This window comes from Halichoerus grypus, chromosome 2 (genome assembly GCF_964656455.1).
Source record: "Halichoerus grypus chromosome 2, mHalGry1.hap1.1, whole genome shotgun sequence".
NCBI lineage: Eukaryota > Metazoa > Chordata > Mammalia > Carnivora > Phocidae > Halichoerus > Halichoerus grypus.
In genome coordinates, this window is record NC_135713.1 from 150648318 (window position 1) to 150664394 (window position 16077).

Sequence of the window (16077 nt, forward strand, 5' to 3'; positions counted from 1 at the left end):
CGTCACCAGCCGTGTCCACAAGCATCGGCTCTCTCTCAGGCCGCTGGCCCCCCGGGGTCACGGATGGGTCAGGACCCCTGAGACCAGACCCCGCCCCCAACCAGCAGCAGGAATAAAGGGTTACCCTCAGCGGCCTACTTGGTGAAAGAAAACTAATATTTGAGAAATTTCTGATGTGTTGCTCAGCGAAGAAGAAATTCTGTTACGACTTTCAATTAATCCCCAAAACACAAGCTCAGGGGTGGTTAGACGTTTATCACCGTTGATGGGAAATTAACTGTAAGCGTGTAAGGGGTCCACGGCTGGGGCTAGGCGGCGGGGCAGGGGCACAAATCTGGGCCCGTGCCACCCCCTCCCCACTGTGCCTCGGCTTCCCCACTGTGAAGTGGGGACGGGCCCCGCGGGCTTGGGAGGGCGGAGAGAGGGGGTAACAGGCAGGCGGTGGGAGGCAGGCGCGGCCTGCAGGGCGCTGGGGGGCCACTGTGTTGATGTGAACAACAAACAGGGCACGGACTCTGCAGGCCCTCACCGCTGAGCCGGCGGCCCCCCTCCTGGCCCCCCGCAAGGCCGTCGGGGATGAAGTGAGTCAGCGCGTGGGGTCCCAGCAGGAAGCGCTGGGCGCGGCCCAGGCTGTCACCACTGTGCTCGGGCGGCCGGGACCCAGCCGGACGCTGGACGGGAAAACGGCAGTGGGGTACCTGGCCCGCGGGCGGGCGAGAGAGGAGCAAACACTTGGGGGCCGCCACGGGAACCCTGCGCCCGCTCCGTCCGGGGGAGGCGACCAGCCCTCCCTCCTGGAAAATTACCGGGCGGCTCTCCCAGCTCCGAGGGAGCCGAGGGCGTCCGGGGGACACACTGGGACACATTCTGAGGGCGGATTTATTGCTTTCGGCTAAAACGGAGGCAACGCGTTACTGTCTGTGAGTCCGCATCTGTTCATTTGCACATCAACACGGACGTGCCGTGTGGCTGTTAACGCCAGCCGTGGAGATATTGGAATGTCTTTGGAAATCACTATCAATAAAAAACAAACTGGCGCGGGGGAAGTTACTATTTCTCCCCTAGTAAACTTACTGACATTTTACTCCATTATGGATGTTGTCCAAGGTGTAATGAAATGCTCGGTGATTGATGGGCCTCCGGCAGCTCCGGCGCTCTGCGGGGCCCTTCCAGGAGCATGGCGGGCTGCCCGGCCGCAAAGAGCCACTCTCTTTGTCTGTGACGAGCGTGACCAGCCCGGGGCCGGGGGGCGCCCCGGGTGACACAGCCGCCCCCAGAGCACAAACGCTTCCCCCAGTCCTGGGGGTCGGGGGGGGCACAGGCCACGCAGAGCTGCCATCCTCTACACTGGCCCTGAGCCTCCTCCTCGTGCTGGGTCATGGGGAGGGCGCCCTGGGGCTCACGGCGGTCAGCACCCCGACACTCCTCTCCGGTCCCCAGCACGTCTCACCCCAGTCTCTTCAGCTGCCGCTACGCCCCGTCCACCGTGCAGCTAGGGGGGATGCCATGGAGCCCAGGGCTGCCCCCGGGGTTCTGACTGGGTCACCCCAGCCCTCCCCTCTGCTGGCCGGGTCACAACGACCTTCCACACGAGCCTCAGCACTGCTGCACGGTGACAGTTCGGCCCCAGACTGAGCTCCTCGAGGGCACAGACAGTAGCAGACTCAGGCGTGGATCCCCGAGAAGGGCAGATGGAGAGAAATAAAGAGGAATTGACCTCTGGCCAATCTGCCCAAGGTCACAGAGCCAGTGACCGGCTATACCAAGAGAGAAACCCAGGTCTGTTTGCAAAACCTGTACTCTTTCCAAGGCTGCTGCTCAAGGATTCTGTGTTGACTTTGTCAGTCATTCACACTTGAGTCTAAATGAGTCACGCGGTTATAGTCCGCATAGAGACCCAGCTTCCTGGGGTGCTGGGGCGAGTTGACAGAAGGCAGGCCTGTGCAGACTGAGCGGCAGAATCCGTTCCTCCCCATGTCCCCCTTTCTTAGGTGGAAGCCTCCTGAGGAACCCCGCAGCAAGGGCTCTGACCCACGTGATCTCGGGAGAAACCTTCTGTGAAGACAGGAGGGCACCGTCCTCTGGGCTTCACCGACCATCAGTCATCCCCCCAACGCGAGGGCCGTGGGGGCTCCTCCATCTTCCCTGGACCTTCTCACCATCCTGAGAAAAAAGGCCTGGCCCTCCTCCTGACCCGCCGCCTCCAGGCTGCACTCCAAGATGTGCACTCTGCCCTCCTTCCGAGTCCGTCCCCTGCCACGTTCTCTTCCCCAGCTCCCTCCTCGCTCCCTGCCAGTGTTCTGGGGTCACACCCCAGACAGGCCAAGGCTTCCGGGGAACCCAAAGCAGGAGAGTGACCTTGACAACTGACTGAACGTCCCCATACCCAGTGTCTCCCCTGGGGGATCGGGACACCACGATAGCGGTGACGCCCATAAATACCATTTACAGGTGCACTGTAAACGCCGTGGCAGTTAGCTGCCGGTGACCGGTGCCGAGAAACGACCGGGCCCTCCCGCCCAGGGCTCTCTGCCTGCGCGAGCACCAGCATCACCCGCTGACGGTGTTGTGCAGATGCGCCCCACCCCGCGTTTGGGGGAGGCCGAGGACCTGCACGTGGGACAGCCTGCTGCGCTGGGGCCCTCAGTGCGGTCCCATCCCATCCCCACACTAGCCCTGGGGTGGGTATCTCTGTCTCCACTCCCCAGGGACCCGGGGCCATTAGGTCACGTGTCCAAGGTCACTGTCAAGCCTGCCGCTAAGCCAGGACGCAAGCTGAGGTCCACCCGAACCCAGAGGCTGGGCTCTGGGATGACGGGGCCAGCCCAGCCGGGTGCGAGCAGAACTCCCACAGAGCGGACAGAGCCGGTGGTCTGGGGGCCGCGGGCCTGGGTGCCTCCATCCCAGGCGGGCCCGGGGCCAGAGAAGGGGAAAGCCAGCCCTGCCCCCCCAGGCCCGGGCCCCCCAACGCGCAAGGGGAGCCAGGGCTGAGCACCTACCTCGGCTGCTGGCCACGGGCCTGGGGGCCTCGGGGCCCGGGGCGGGCGGCCCCTGGGCGTCTCCCGCGAGGTGGTGGAACCAGCGGCGACGCCTCAGCGGGGGCAGCTCTGAGTTCCGGCTCCGGAGCCCGCGGGGGCCGGGCCGGGGCCGGGCTGGGGGCCTCCGCAGCACGTCCACGCCGAGCAGCAGCTCCGGGCTGACGCGGGGGGCCTGCAGCGCCCCACTGTCCAGCAGGCCCACGCCCAGCGCCACGGCGGCCACGGGCAGGGCCTGCAGGGGGCCGGGCGCTCGGGGCCCCGGTGGGAGGGCCACGCGGGCCCGCTGCAGCAGCAGGCTGCCCGTCATCAGGTAGGCGGCCGTGAGGAAGAAGAGCAGGAACTGCGTTCGGAGGAGAAGCTTCTGCAGGCGGCAGAGGGGTTTGGCCATGCCCCCGGGCGGCGGCTCCCGGCTGCAGCCTGGGCACGGCTCCTAGCACCCGACGGCGGGGGAGGCCGGGGCCCCCAGCGGCCTCATCCCCGCACCCGGCACCAGCCTGCGCGCCTCCGGGCTCCCCGGTCCTCCCGCCCTGATTCCGGCAGGTGCTCGGGGGGCAGCATCACACGTCCCTGGCCACGGGGCCCCGTGGCTGTGGGTCCTGCCTCAGCGTCACCAGCTCCGCCGTCGCTGAGCTCCACCAATGGGCACGCCCGGCCGGAGGATCTGGAAGAGCGGAGAGAGCACGCTGAGACGCAAGGCCCGGGGGCCTCCGTCTCCCAGAGGGGACACCTGTGCTGCAGGAGCCCCAGACAGAGAGCGGGGCTCGGGTCCCAGCTCCGCCCCCGCTGGCTGTGTGCCCCTGGCGGTCACTGGGCCTCAGCCGCCCCGTCCGCAAAATGGGAATGACGCCCCCTCCGCTTGAGCAGCGGTGAAGGCCCAGGGACAGAGGCGGCTCTGCACGCAGCCCTCACAGGCCAGGCCCTGACGTGCTGTCTCCTTCGACCCTCAGGGCAAACCAGCGAGGTGGACGCTGGCCCCATTTTACAGAGGAGGCAAAAGGAGGCAAAGGCACTTTCCCACGTCGTTCAGCTGGCGGACGGAGGAGCCGAGGTTTGGAAGGGTCTGTTTCGGGGCCTGGACTCTGAACTAGTAAACGGTCCGGCCAGCGACGGACACCAGCACGTACAAGCGCACCCAGCCCAGGGCCCGCATACGCAGCAGGGGCTCTATGCATGCGCACAACCTGCCGACTCCCGGGGGTGCCCTGGACCTGGAGGCTGTGTTCTGGAAACTGCTTCTGCAGAGGCCGATGGGCTTTAGCCCGGGGGAGGGTGCGGGGCCGCGCACCTGCTCACGGAGGCCGGGGCGCCTGGCGGGACAGCGGGCGGCGCTCAGCTCAGTGCGGCCTTCCAGGGCTGCCCTCGGCTCTCCCACTGGGCTTTGGCTCCCGGTGGCGGTGCCCCTGAAGCGGGCGGCTAGGGGCTGGCGGGGGCTCTGCAGCTGCCGGGAGCCAGGCCGCTGCGTGAGGGCGGCCCTCGGCACAAGGAAGGTCTTGTCCCGGGAAGAAAAGCTCCCAGGAGCGTGACTAACGTGGCCCAGGACCCCCGCCAGGCCCCGCGGCCCCTCAATGAGTGCTCTGTGCGCGGGCACAGCCAGCCCCGTGTGAGCAGAAAGACAATGTTTGGGCTCTTGTGTCTGGGGCGGGGATCCAGAGCGGCTCCCCGGCCAGCACCACCCCTTCCAGCCCCCAGGTCCCGAGGCCGCCCCCTCCCCCGCCGAGGACCGGGGCCTGGGATCGCGGGGGGCAGGTCCTGCCGGCCAGGGCAGGGGGGGCAGCTCCACGGTCAGCAGACGGGGCTGGATTTAAACTCTGAGCCGGGAAGCCACTTGCGCGGGTCTCTGGAGCTCTTACTTTCGCGTTAAGCTGGTGTGAGCCGGGCCTGCCCCAGCCAGCCTCGTCAGATTTGTAACGCCACCGATGAAATCCCAAGAAATCCTGCCTGATCCCCCTGCCTCCAGCTCTGGGCCTCCAGTCCACCCTTGGCGAGGCCGCCAGGGTGAGCCTCGGAACACACAAATCTGACCTCGGTGCTCCCCCCGCTCAAAACCCCTTCCAAGAGCTCCCCGTGGCTTCGGGGAGTAACTCCAAGCTCCTCCGCGGGACACACAAGGCCCCGCCCGGGCTTGTCCATTGCCCAGCCCCCTCCTTGGGCTTCCCACCACACGCGCGTGCAAGCGTGCATGCACCACGACCCAGCCGGCCACCGGAGCACGCTGCCTTGGGGCCTCTTCTGTCTTTTCCATCCTCATAGCCCAGTGAACCCCTGGGTAACCTCCGAGGCTTAGCCCAGGAGTCGCCTCCTCCAAGAAGCCTTCCCTGACCACCCCGTGACACACACACACACTGGCATAGACTCCTCTGCCTTCCTATAGCCGTGTTGACCCCTAACCCAGCACCCGGCACCCTGGGACACTTGTCGTCGCCCAGCTACCTGTCGATCCCGTAACTCTGGCCCCAGCACGAGGCCTGCCCAGCAGTGTGGATGTGCCGTGATCCTGGTTTCTGAATACATTTTTTAGAGCGAACGAGAGGATAAACTGACCGGCTAATCCTGGTATCAGAAAGCTGTTCCTCCTGTGGGGTCTTGGGGCCCCGAGCACTCAGGGGGCACCAACCCAGACCTGCGGGGCCCCAGCCCAAAATGTGGGGGATCCGCGTGTGGTGGGCAGGGCGCTGTCAGGGCCCATCGGTCAGGGTCCCAGTGATCACGGACCCCACAGTACCCTCCGGAGTCAGCCCCTCCCAGGGGGGCCTCCTGGTCTGGGGAGGGGACCTGGGCGTGGAGGCAGGGACGGCCACTTCCAGGGTCCTATAAAGCAGGCTGCCACCCTAAACTTCTAAAATCGCAAGGCTGATTCCCAGCCCAGAACACCTGCGTGGGGCGGTGTGGGGGGCCGGCACGTCCCCTGCCCCGGACTTCTGCCACCCTTCCTCCCAGCGTCACACCCGCCGGTCACCCCCACCCCTCCTCGAGGCGGGCACCCCCTCCGGGCAAGGCACCGATCACACCTGACGTAGCACCACCCCCCCAGACCCCACACACAGCCAGCGGCGCCCTGATGCCGGATGTCTGCTGAGGCCGGGGGGCGGCTGGGGGAGGGGCATATCTGCGCTAGAGCTCCCAGCCCGGCCACAGGGTCAGCCCCACGGCACAAGCTGCCAGCGCCCGGGGGCTGTCCAGCCACGGCTGGTCTGCTCGGGCGGGAGCCCATCGGCGGTGCCCGTGGGGCAAGGCATTGCTCAGGACGGAGCCTCAGGCTCCTCATCTGTGAAATGGGGCAATCAGCAAGGCTGTGGGATCGGTCCGGGGGGGAAAGCCCTGCTCCCTACAAAGCGTGGCGCCCGCTGTTGTGAACGCCGCAGAGGGGCCCCCAGCAGCTATGTCACAGGTGACCTCAGTCTCCAGGGGCCCCTCGCCTCCCTGGGGTGGGCCCGGCACCCCATCCTTGCCTGAAGCCGCCCAGGCTGTTGGCAACTTCTTCCCTGTTCAGCGCCACCCCCCCCACGAAGCACTCCTAGCACAAGAAGGAGCCAGGCTGGGCAGCGTTCGCCCCCTGCCCCATCCCGTGACTCCACGCACCCCTCCCACGCAGGTGCCCTGCTCTCCCCCCACCCCGAGAGCCGCGGCCCCTAGAGCCCTCCAGGGTGAGGTGCACCGCTTGTGGTCAGACCCCGGGGGCACGCACACCAGGGCTCCCCGCTCCGGAGCCGCCCGGGCCCACCGGGGCACCGGCAGCGAACGAGGCGGGACGTCTCGAAAGGCCTTCCGCGTGCCTCCCCCAGCCCGTCTGAGCCCAGGCCAGGTCCGAGCTCCGGAGACGGCGCTGCTCGTGGCGTGCCCCAGCCCCGCGTCCCGGACGTGCTGTGTGCGGTCCCCGTGGGCTGGGAGTCACTCTTCCCCCAGCCGCTCTCCTCCCGCGGCACCTCCCACCTTGTAATCAAGCAACGAGCGAGCTCCGGGGAGAGGAGAATGAGGGGACACACCGCTGCCTGAGGCTGGGGCCTTGTCAGGAGGGGGGCCGGGGCTCAGCACGGAGCCTCAGGCTGGACAAAGGGGGACACTCGCTGCCCTGCCCAGTGCCGGCAGCAGCCCAGAGAAGACAGGGCCCGGGGGGGGGGAGGCTCCAGAGTCCCCTCCCAGCAAGGAGAGAGTAAGGGGCCCAGGGCTTCTGAGGGTCTCAGAAGGGAGCAGGAACCTAGCGCGGGGTGGGGGGGGCTCAGAAAACCTGAGCGCTCTCCTGTTACTTTGTTGCCACCTGGGCCCCAGGGGGCAGCAGGTGCTGAGCCTGCAGGCGGGGAGATGTCAGGCAGATGGCACCTGACGCTCAGTGAGGCGGGGGGGTCCCAGGGACTGCAGCAGGGAGAGGACAGCAGGCAGCCCCTGGGGCCTGGGGGCTGGAGAAAGAGCTCGGAGGGGCCCAGGCCTGACCCCGGGCCACTGGGGTTTGGTCACGTGACTCTGCCTCCCTCCCCCGCCCCAGAGAGGACAGACAGGGGCAGGCGAGAGGAGAAAGATTCCAGGTGCCCCCAGAAGCATCTCAGCCCCTGTGGCCACAGCAGTGAGGACCGGGACCCTCGGGGTTCAGAGCCACGTGCTCCTAGTGAGGCAAGAGCCTTGCAGACAAAGGCACAGGGCGCAGCATGCTGCCCCCCCAGGAGATGGGCAGTGGGGTCCCCGCAGCTCGGGGCTCCAGCCTTCAGGACCAGCAGCTGGTGTAGCGGCCGGTGGGGGGGCTCCTCAGCCTCAGGACCCCCAGGAGGCCGCACTAGGGAGCCTCCGGCTGGGCTCGGGGCTCTGAATTAGCCCCCTCTGCCTTCTCCCTCCCCTCCAGCCCTGCCTCTGCCCAGAGTCACTGGACACTGCGCCCTCTCCAAAAGGCTAAGCCTAAGAAAGTGACCTTCCCAACACGAAGAACCAGTAACTCTGCCGTTCGCAGGGGCTCCCCTGGACTCAGACAGCCAGGCCCATGCTCCTCAGCCTGACACTCCACCTCCTGGCCCCTTGCGGAAGGCCGTGTCCCAAGCACAGTGTTCCCTGGCTGGCAGGAGCTGCGTCACGCCCCCTCACGCACACTCTTCCGCTGGCCGGGGGCCCTGTGACCCCTTGCGTGACTCTGAAGTGCCCTGTGGCCATCAAGGCTCTGCTTCAATGCACCTCTTCCATGCAGTCTTCCTGGTCCCCCAGAGCTCGACGCTGGGCTGGGATGCTCCGGGAACGGCACCTGGGCGATGTGTCCTGCCCGGAGTCAGGGCTCCACGCTACTCTGCCCACTCTTCCTCCCAGCCCGGGAGCCCCCTGCAGGCACGGACACTCAGTGCCCCGCTCTGGGTGGACACAGGACAGACCCGCAGGACATGCTGGGGCCCCCAGCCTCTGCATCCTGGAGGCTCAGACCAAAGAGAGCAAAGGACCCACGGGATTCAAATCTCCAGGCCCTCGGGCGGGACAAGGTCAGGGAAATGGGTCCCTGACTTTGAAAAGGCGGATACTTTGATCTTCTGAATGCAGAACTTAGGTGAAAAAGCCCAAAATGAGAAATGTTGCTAAGAAGGTATAAGGCGTAAGAGAAAGGTCAAAACTCTGTTCAGTGCGAAGGGGGGAGAGGGTGCTCCCTCACACCCACCGCTCAGGTTCCTACACACAGGGCTCCCTGCACCACGTTAGAGACACGGCATCCTGTGTGCGGAATGAACAGATCGGGAAATGAATGAGCAATCTCCCCGAAAACCCGAGAGGTGGGAGTCTCCGCGGGCCCATCGTAGGGACGCAGCAGCTGACAGAAGCAGGGCCACTGAGCAGGGCCCCAGACAAGCAGCTGCCGCTCCACGAGACCCACGCTTTCGGATGAGCCATGTCACACAGCCTCCATCCGTTTGACCCCCCAAGATGCGGATCCGTCCGGGCGTCAGGCTCCAGGCCGTAAAGAAAGTGGGGAGCCGCCGTGGGGCCTGCCACCTTCCCTTTCCTGTGCGTGGATGTGGAGCCTGACCCACCCTCGAAACAGCCCAAGGCAACCTCTCTGGGCTACCGCGGGCCCACCTCTTCCATAGAACCCTATCTTGTTCATTTGTTCCTCTGCTTCTCTCACTCAGGGGCGAACCCTGGAGGGTTATCCAAGCCCCTCTGAGCGATTCGGATAAATCCGGGCGAGTGAGTGGAGCATGCAAAATCAGCCTTGCCCTTCTCTGGCTCCTGCAGTCGCTGGGATGGGGGACTCACGCTTCTGGGAAGGGGTGCCTTGGGCGCTCCTGCACTGGGAACCCTCCTGGCCCCCTCAGGCCAAGACGGCCACCCTCTGGTTGGGGCTCCCATCGCCAAGGCTCTCCAGCGGAAGGAAGGGGCCTCGGCACCAACAGGTGCGCCCTGTTTATGGCTCCTTAAATTGATCCAGCCTATTCCTCCATCCCCTTCTCAGCTCCTCTCCAACCACGTTCCCCAAAAGCGTCACGCTTCTGATAACTGCACAAGCAGTAAGTTAACACGGTAATTAGTACAGCCACGGCAAGGAGAGATTAGGAGAAACAGTGTGAAAACAAGACTTTGAGGCCCAAGGAGAGAGTCGGCACAGCCATGATCACGCACCCACTCCCCAGATGAGCGGGGCCCCGCCACCGGTGGGCGTGATGATCATGCGCGTCTCCCGGATAAAGGTCTAAACACTGTGCTGTCCCCAGCACCTGGGCCCCGACCTCAGGGCAGCTCCAGAGGGAGAGTCAGGCGGGCTGGTCTCACCACGGCTGACCCGGGTCTGAGCCGGATGGGAGCATGAGCCGGGAGTGTCTGCAAGGGAACCAGCCCTTGCAAGAGCGCCTGCTCAGCAGGATTCAGTCCCGGCCTCCAGGCATGGGGAGCCCTTGCAGGCCGACTCCCAGGGAACCAGCCCTGTGACTCACTCCTCAGCGCTGGGCCTTACCTGACCTGGCCAGAGACTCGGGCTTTCGCAGCCGACCAACTGGTGGCCCAGAATATCCACTTCGGCCTGATTGGGCAGACGGGGGGAAAGGGATGGGGTCTGGCCTTCTGCCTAATCCAAGCTTCCCTTCATTCCAGCCGGATACGCTGCAGGCCACAGGCCACACCCCACAGGGCTCCTACCCCCACTGGAAAGCGGGGTCGCCTCACCCCCACACCAAGCCTTCTTCCAGAGGAGCTTGGAAATGCTCATGTGGAGGGTGGGAGGGTGCAGCCGCAGGCGAGGGCCGCAGGGCTCCTCCTGAGGAGGACGGGGCTGCCACGCGAGTGTGCTTGGGACGCTAACACACGTGCTCTGGGACCAACCCAACTGCTGGTCCTCACAGAACCCCGGGGCTCTGGCGGCCCACTGGGACACCTTCTCCGAGGGGCTTCTGAGACCCGAGCCAAGGGTATGTGGTGGGGGGCGGCGAGGGGCATCCTTGGGGGGGAACCTCCCCTTGCCCCCCCACCCCGCACCTGCAAGGGCCAGGAAGGGGCTGCAGCAGACAGATGCAGACAGAAGGGCCCGCCGGCTTATCCCTCCTCCCTCCCGCCCCACCAGCCCTCCCTTCCCTAGCCTGATATCCCAGGCAATTCGGAGGCGAAAACAAAAGGCCCCATCTGCTGATCTGAGCCATGGCGTCCCAAGCCGGGACAGCCCCAGTGCCTCCCTAAACTGAAGGAGGCTGTTCCAGCGGCAGGACGGGGTGGTGGCATCTGACGCTGTCTGTCAGAAAAGTACAGTGGAGTTCCCAGTCTGTCCATCTCCAAGCGCCGGGGAAGGGCACGTGCACCCCGGCTCCCCGGGCAGGGCTGTGGGAGCCCAACCCTGGTGTCCAGCCTCCCCCTGCTCAGACAAGGACGGGCGTCACTCTGCGCCCCTGCCTCCCTCAGGAGAACCAGCAGGCACCACCCCCCTGAGCGGATGCTCAGAAAAGAGACCCCCGGCAGGGCCACCCCGAGACTCCGGACTTACAAGAAAAACGCAATTAGCAGCCTCCAGTCCTGTCTCCGTCCCCACCTAGGGAGATGCAAAGCTCTACTTGGGGTAATTTTGCAGACAAAATACATAAATACATACGTTTCACCTTCGCCTCTGCCTCTGTTCAAGTTCACGGAGAGACGGAGAGAGCCCTCGGCTGACCGGAAGCCTCGCTTGGCAGCGGAGCGAGGGGGAGCTGCTCCGGCACACGTCTCCTCCTGAGAGAGGCAGCGCGCACCCCAAACCCCGTGCTCGCCCCCTGCCCGGCCCGATCCGCCTCTCCCTCCGCGGAAACGGACGCTCGCTGAGAATTCCGGGGGGTGGGGACAACGCGTCCAAAGCTGCCCTGCGCGCCCCCGTCCACCCCGGGTGCCCCCCCAGTGCTGCCCCCACGCGCGCACCCACACTCCCCTCCCCGGTCAGCCGCCCCAGCCGGAGCAGGTGCACCCCCGACCGCCCCGGGCCCCCCTCCTGCGCTGCCCCCACGCGCGCACCCACACCCCCCTCCCCGGCCAGCCACTCTGGCCCCAGAGGCGCCCCCCGCCAGCCGCACCGAGCGGGAGCAGGTGCAGCCCCGCCGCGCTCCGGCCGCGTCTACACAAACTTGTTCTCGGGCGTCTGGGAAGGAGCCCGCCCGCCGCCCGCGCGGGGGTCCCGGCGGGGGTCCCGGCGGGGCGCCCGGGAGACAGCACTCACCCCGCGATCGCGGCCGGCTGGGGCGCCCGCTCCGGCGGCCACGCGCCCGCTCCCGGGCGCCGAGCCCGCAGCCCCGCAGCCCCGCAGCGCCCGGAGCCCCGGCGCCCCCGCGAGCGGCCCGACGCGCCCCCCCGGGGAACAGGGCGCCGCCGCCAGGCTCCCGGGGCTGCGGGCGTCCGGGCGGAGCGGGCGGCGCGGGCGGGCGCCGGGCGGGCGGAGCGGGCGGCGGGGGGCGGCGGGCTCTGCACATGCTCACTCGCGCGGCCCGGGGACAGCGGCCGGCCGCCGCCGGGTCCTAGAGGCGCCCGCGCCCGCCGCCGCCCGCCGCGTAGGAGGGGTCGAGCTGGGGGCGGGGACGCACCCCGGGCTGGCCCGCGAGGCCGGCGCACCCCGGCGGAGCGAGGGACCCGCGTGTGCTGCCCACGCGCGCACACGGGCGCCCACACGCGCGCACACGCACAGCCCCACTGGTGTGATGCTCACACCCGGCGGGTGCAGCGGCGCTCACACCCTGACACGCGTATCCACACTGCCACGCTCACTCAGACGCTCGGACCGCCGCACCATCTGACGGACACGCGACTCCCTGCTTCCCAGCCACGCTGACACCCACTCTCACTCACCCGCACCCGCTGGGCTCCGTCCCACTCACTCACGAACCACACGGGACACTGGGACGGGCACACACACAGCGTCACACACTTTGTGGTACTCGGATACCAACACACGGGCAGACACGCGGGCTCACCGGCCCGACCGCAGCTGGACACGGACGCCCACGTCCTCCCGCACACGCGCGCCCTGGGCCAGCCACGCACAGAAGCACCTCCCCGCGGGCGAACCCACGGACCCCTTCTCCGGCGCCTGCACGCTCAGGGCGCCCACACCGACACGCGGGGACTGACCCACACCTAGACAGTCGCCCACGGAAGCAGTTCCACACTCTTGCATAGAGTCCTCTGGGGCACCGACCCACAGGCGCACACACTAGCTCACTCCCGCGCGCGCACAAGGCGGTAGGCACCAATAAAGACACCCAGGTGTACAACCACACTGCTATCCACAGCCCCCCTCTTTAAATAAGGGCTGGATCCAACCCTAAGGATTTCCCCTCCAAGCGTCTCCCCTGCCCCTGCTCCTCAGAAGTCCCCAAGCCACAGTGCCACCCCTGCGGGTGCATCAGGGGGCCCTGTCCTCACCCAGCGCTGGCTGGGGAGATGCTCCGGGGGGCTGAGGACCGGCAGAGGCTGCAGGAGCCCCGTCTTCCTGAAAGGGAGCGTCAGGCCTCTGGCGACCGCTAGGGGCAGAGCTGCTTGGCAAGACTCAGAGGAGCCTGTTTGCAACAGGTGCAGGGCCGGCAAGGAAGGGATTAGACCCGGGACCCGTCGGAGCCCCGCTGTATGAAGGTCAGTCCAGTGGCACTCAGAGGGGAAGGGGGCTTGCCTAAGTGCACACAGCCAAGCCCCAGAGTTAGAACAGGGTTGGTCCCCTCTGGAGCCGTGGGGACATGGGGCGAGGGTATCAGGGGGGAGAGACATCCTGGGCTGCCCCGCCGTTCCTGGCTTTGCAGAATAGCCCCCATGCATATCCCTTACGGACTGTGGAAGTTTGCACGGGGCTCATGCTGGCGACGCCGGCCCCGGCTGCCTCCCGCCCACTATCTCCCTGGTGACTCACAATAAGTCAGTGGCTGCCTTCACGTGCCCACTTTACAGAGGAAGCTCCTGACGCCCCAAGGTGGATGAATGCCCAACGCTCACAGCAAGCAGAGCCCAGGGGCGCTTCAGCTTGGCTCCTCTGGGAGGTCGCTCGGGACAGGATTCAAGCTGAGAAGTCCACGTGGCTGCTCCCAGGGTGGAGAGTTGCCTCAAGAAGGAGAAGAAAGGTCTGCTGGGTGTCTGTACCATTTCTGTGCCCAGTGCCACACGGCACCTGCTGTGCAAAGCCCTCCAGGGGGTGGGAGACAGGTGGGAGCACCTGCTGACTCTGGGAGAGACGTGGAGAAGGAAGGAGGAGGACGGAATCCAGGAAGTGGTGGAGAAGGGCTTGGATACGGGGCGTGGGCCACCTGTAAGGTATCCAGCTGGCCAGGGTTGGGATGAGGCCCTCCTCTGGGGCAGTGGTCACAAGTAAGAGGACGTGAGGAGGCCTCCTGGACTGGGCCTGACGGCGGAGCCACTCCCAGCCCCCATCCAGCTCTGCCGCACAGCTGTCACGTGGCATAGCTGAGACTGTTTGACCACTGTCCTCACGTCATCTTCGTCCACATCCCTGACACCACAGGGACCTCTGTGGCGGGCCCACAGTGGGACTGACATGTCCAGTTACCACTGAGTAAAGAACTGCCTCCCACTCCCCTGCAGGTCTGGAACTAGGGACCAGACCATCGGCTCCCACGTCAATCCTGCCTCTGTGTTTGGCTTTTGACTCCATATGCTCCTCTCTTTGTGGATCCAGTGATTGGACCCCAAGTATTTACATTGCCTCCTAGCTTCATATCATCTGCTGGCTTACCCATCCATCCACCCACCCACCCACCCACCCTTCCTTCCTTCCTTCCATCCATCCTTTCATCCATCCATCCATGCACCCATCCATTCATCCATCCATCCATCCATCCATTATCCATTCACCCATTCATCCATGCATCCTTCTTTCCATCCATCCATCCACCCATCCATCCATCCATCCATCCATCCATCATCCATTCACCTATTCATCTATGCATCCTTCTTTCCATCCATCCATCCTTCTTTCCGTCTATTCATCCATCCATCCATCTGTCCATCATCCATTCACCCATTCATCCATGCATCCTTCTTTCCATCCATCCATCCTTCTTTCTGTCCATTCATCCATCCATCCGTTCATCATCCATTCACCCATTCATCCATGCATCCTTCTTTCCATCCATCCATCCACCCATCCATCCATCATCCATCCACCATCCACCCATCCATCCATCCTTCCTTCCATCCATCCATCCATCCATCCATCCACCATCAACCCACCCACCCATCCATCCACCCATCCATCCATCCATCCTTCCTTCCATCCACCCATCCATTCATCCATCCTTCCATCCATCCATCCATCCATCAACCCACCCACCCATCCATCCATCCATCCTTCCATCCAACCATCATCCATCCACCATCCACCCATCTATCCATCCATCCATCCATCATCAACCCACCTACCCATCCATCCATCCATCCATCCTTTCACTTATTCACTGAGCAAGGCACCCATTGCATTAGATTTTGTGTTGAACACTGAATACTCTTTGAAAAGAAAAAGCAGTCCCTTCAAGGAGTTTCCAGTGTGGACAACTGGACAAGGAAACACACCCAAAGTGAGAATGTACCACAAAGAAGGAGCTCTGCTATATCAGTTGGGATGCTTGTAGCTTCAAGCACATCACCACTTGGCCAAAATTGTTCTTCTGGTGGTAGCAGAACACAAGCAGGGAGCTGGCTGCTGGGAAGGCAAGTAGCTGTGTGTGCATATATGCGCATGACACCAAAAGTTTGGAGGGATTCAGGGAGGGCTTCATGGAGGAGGTGGCATTTCAACTGACTCTTAAAGGGGAAGTAGGCTTTATCTGGGTTGTAGGTAGTAGGGGCCATTCCAGGCAAGGGAGGCGTCCAGAAGCACACAGTGTGTTGGAGGAGTTGCTGAGCCCTCATGCAGATCACCGACTCTCGCGGGCACGCAGGGCAGCAGACCCAGCCTGAGCCCTCACCACAGCCCTGCCCCTCCACAGGCGGCCACCTAGTCCTCCCCCTCGGGAAATACTCAGTGAAGTGTGAGCCATCAGCCCCTGTTTCTGCCCTGCGTTGATGGAGGCAGCCTGGTGGTCACGGGTCGCGGGGTGACCAGCCCGGGCCCCGTCTCGGGTCCCAGTTCCGCACTCTCCTCCCACCTTGGGAAAGTCACCGTCTCTCTGAGCCTCACTGTCTTCGCCCACGAGACAGAGAAAATGCACCCATCCCCGGGCTCTCGTGAGGATCGATAAAATGCGTGTGGTGTGTGGTGTGTTGGCCTGCCACGGAATAAATGCATTAACGCGTTTTAGCAAATATCGTATGCGAAGCTTTCTCCCAAGCTTCTGTGATCCGGAAATGCTGCCTGTGGGTGCTTTCTGGACCCACCAGGCTCGTGGCACGCCCCCCACCCCCGCCCTGACATCCCAGCCCCCACCTCGCCGGCCAGTTCCCCGGGCTGCAGAAAACGCGTCACCCCATCGTGACCCGGGGCACGCGTGTTTTTGCCTGTCATCTCCTTCCCGACCCTCACGGGCCCCCACAGCTAGAATGTGAGCCACTTTCTGTCTCGTCCACAGCTCTATCCGTAGGCTCTAGCTTAATTCTTGGCTCATAGGCATGCTCACTAAATATTTATTAA

At 64.8% G+C, this 16077-nt stretch overlaps 1 protein-coding gene across 2 annotated transcripts in view; it reads right to left on the reverse strand.

The window, feature by feature from the left end:
• The window catches only part of WSCD1 (WSC domain containing 1), a 31529-nt gene extending 19739 nt beyond the window's left edge, over positions 1–11790 (reverse strand). Inside the window, exons 1-2 of one of the 2 annotated variants that reach the window (XM_036078347.2) lie at positions 11671–11790; positions 3000–3699 (exon numbers count right to left, since the gene is read on the reverse strand). In XM_036078347.2, the coding sequence (XP_035934240.1) occupies positions 3000–3426 (427 nt within the window). In that variant the 5' untranslated portion in view covers positions 3427–3699; positions 11671–11790. Of the gene's footprint in view, positions 1–2999; positions 3700–4323; positions 4434–11670 lie in introns of those variants that run through there. The other variant, XM_036078348.2, reaches the window with a different exon arrangement.
• Positions 11791–16077: the final 4287 nt, after the last annotated feature.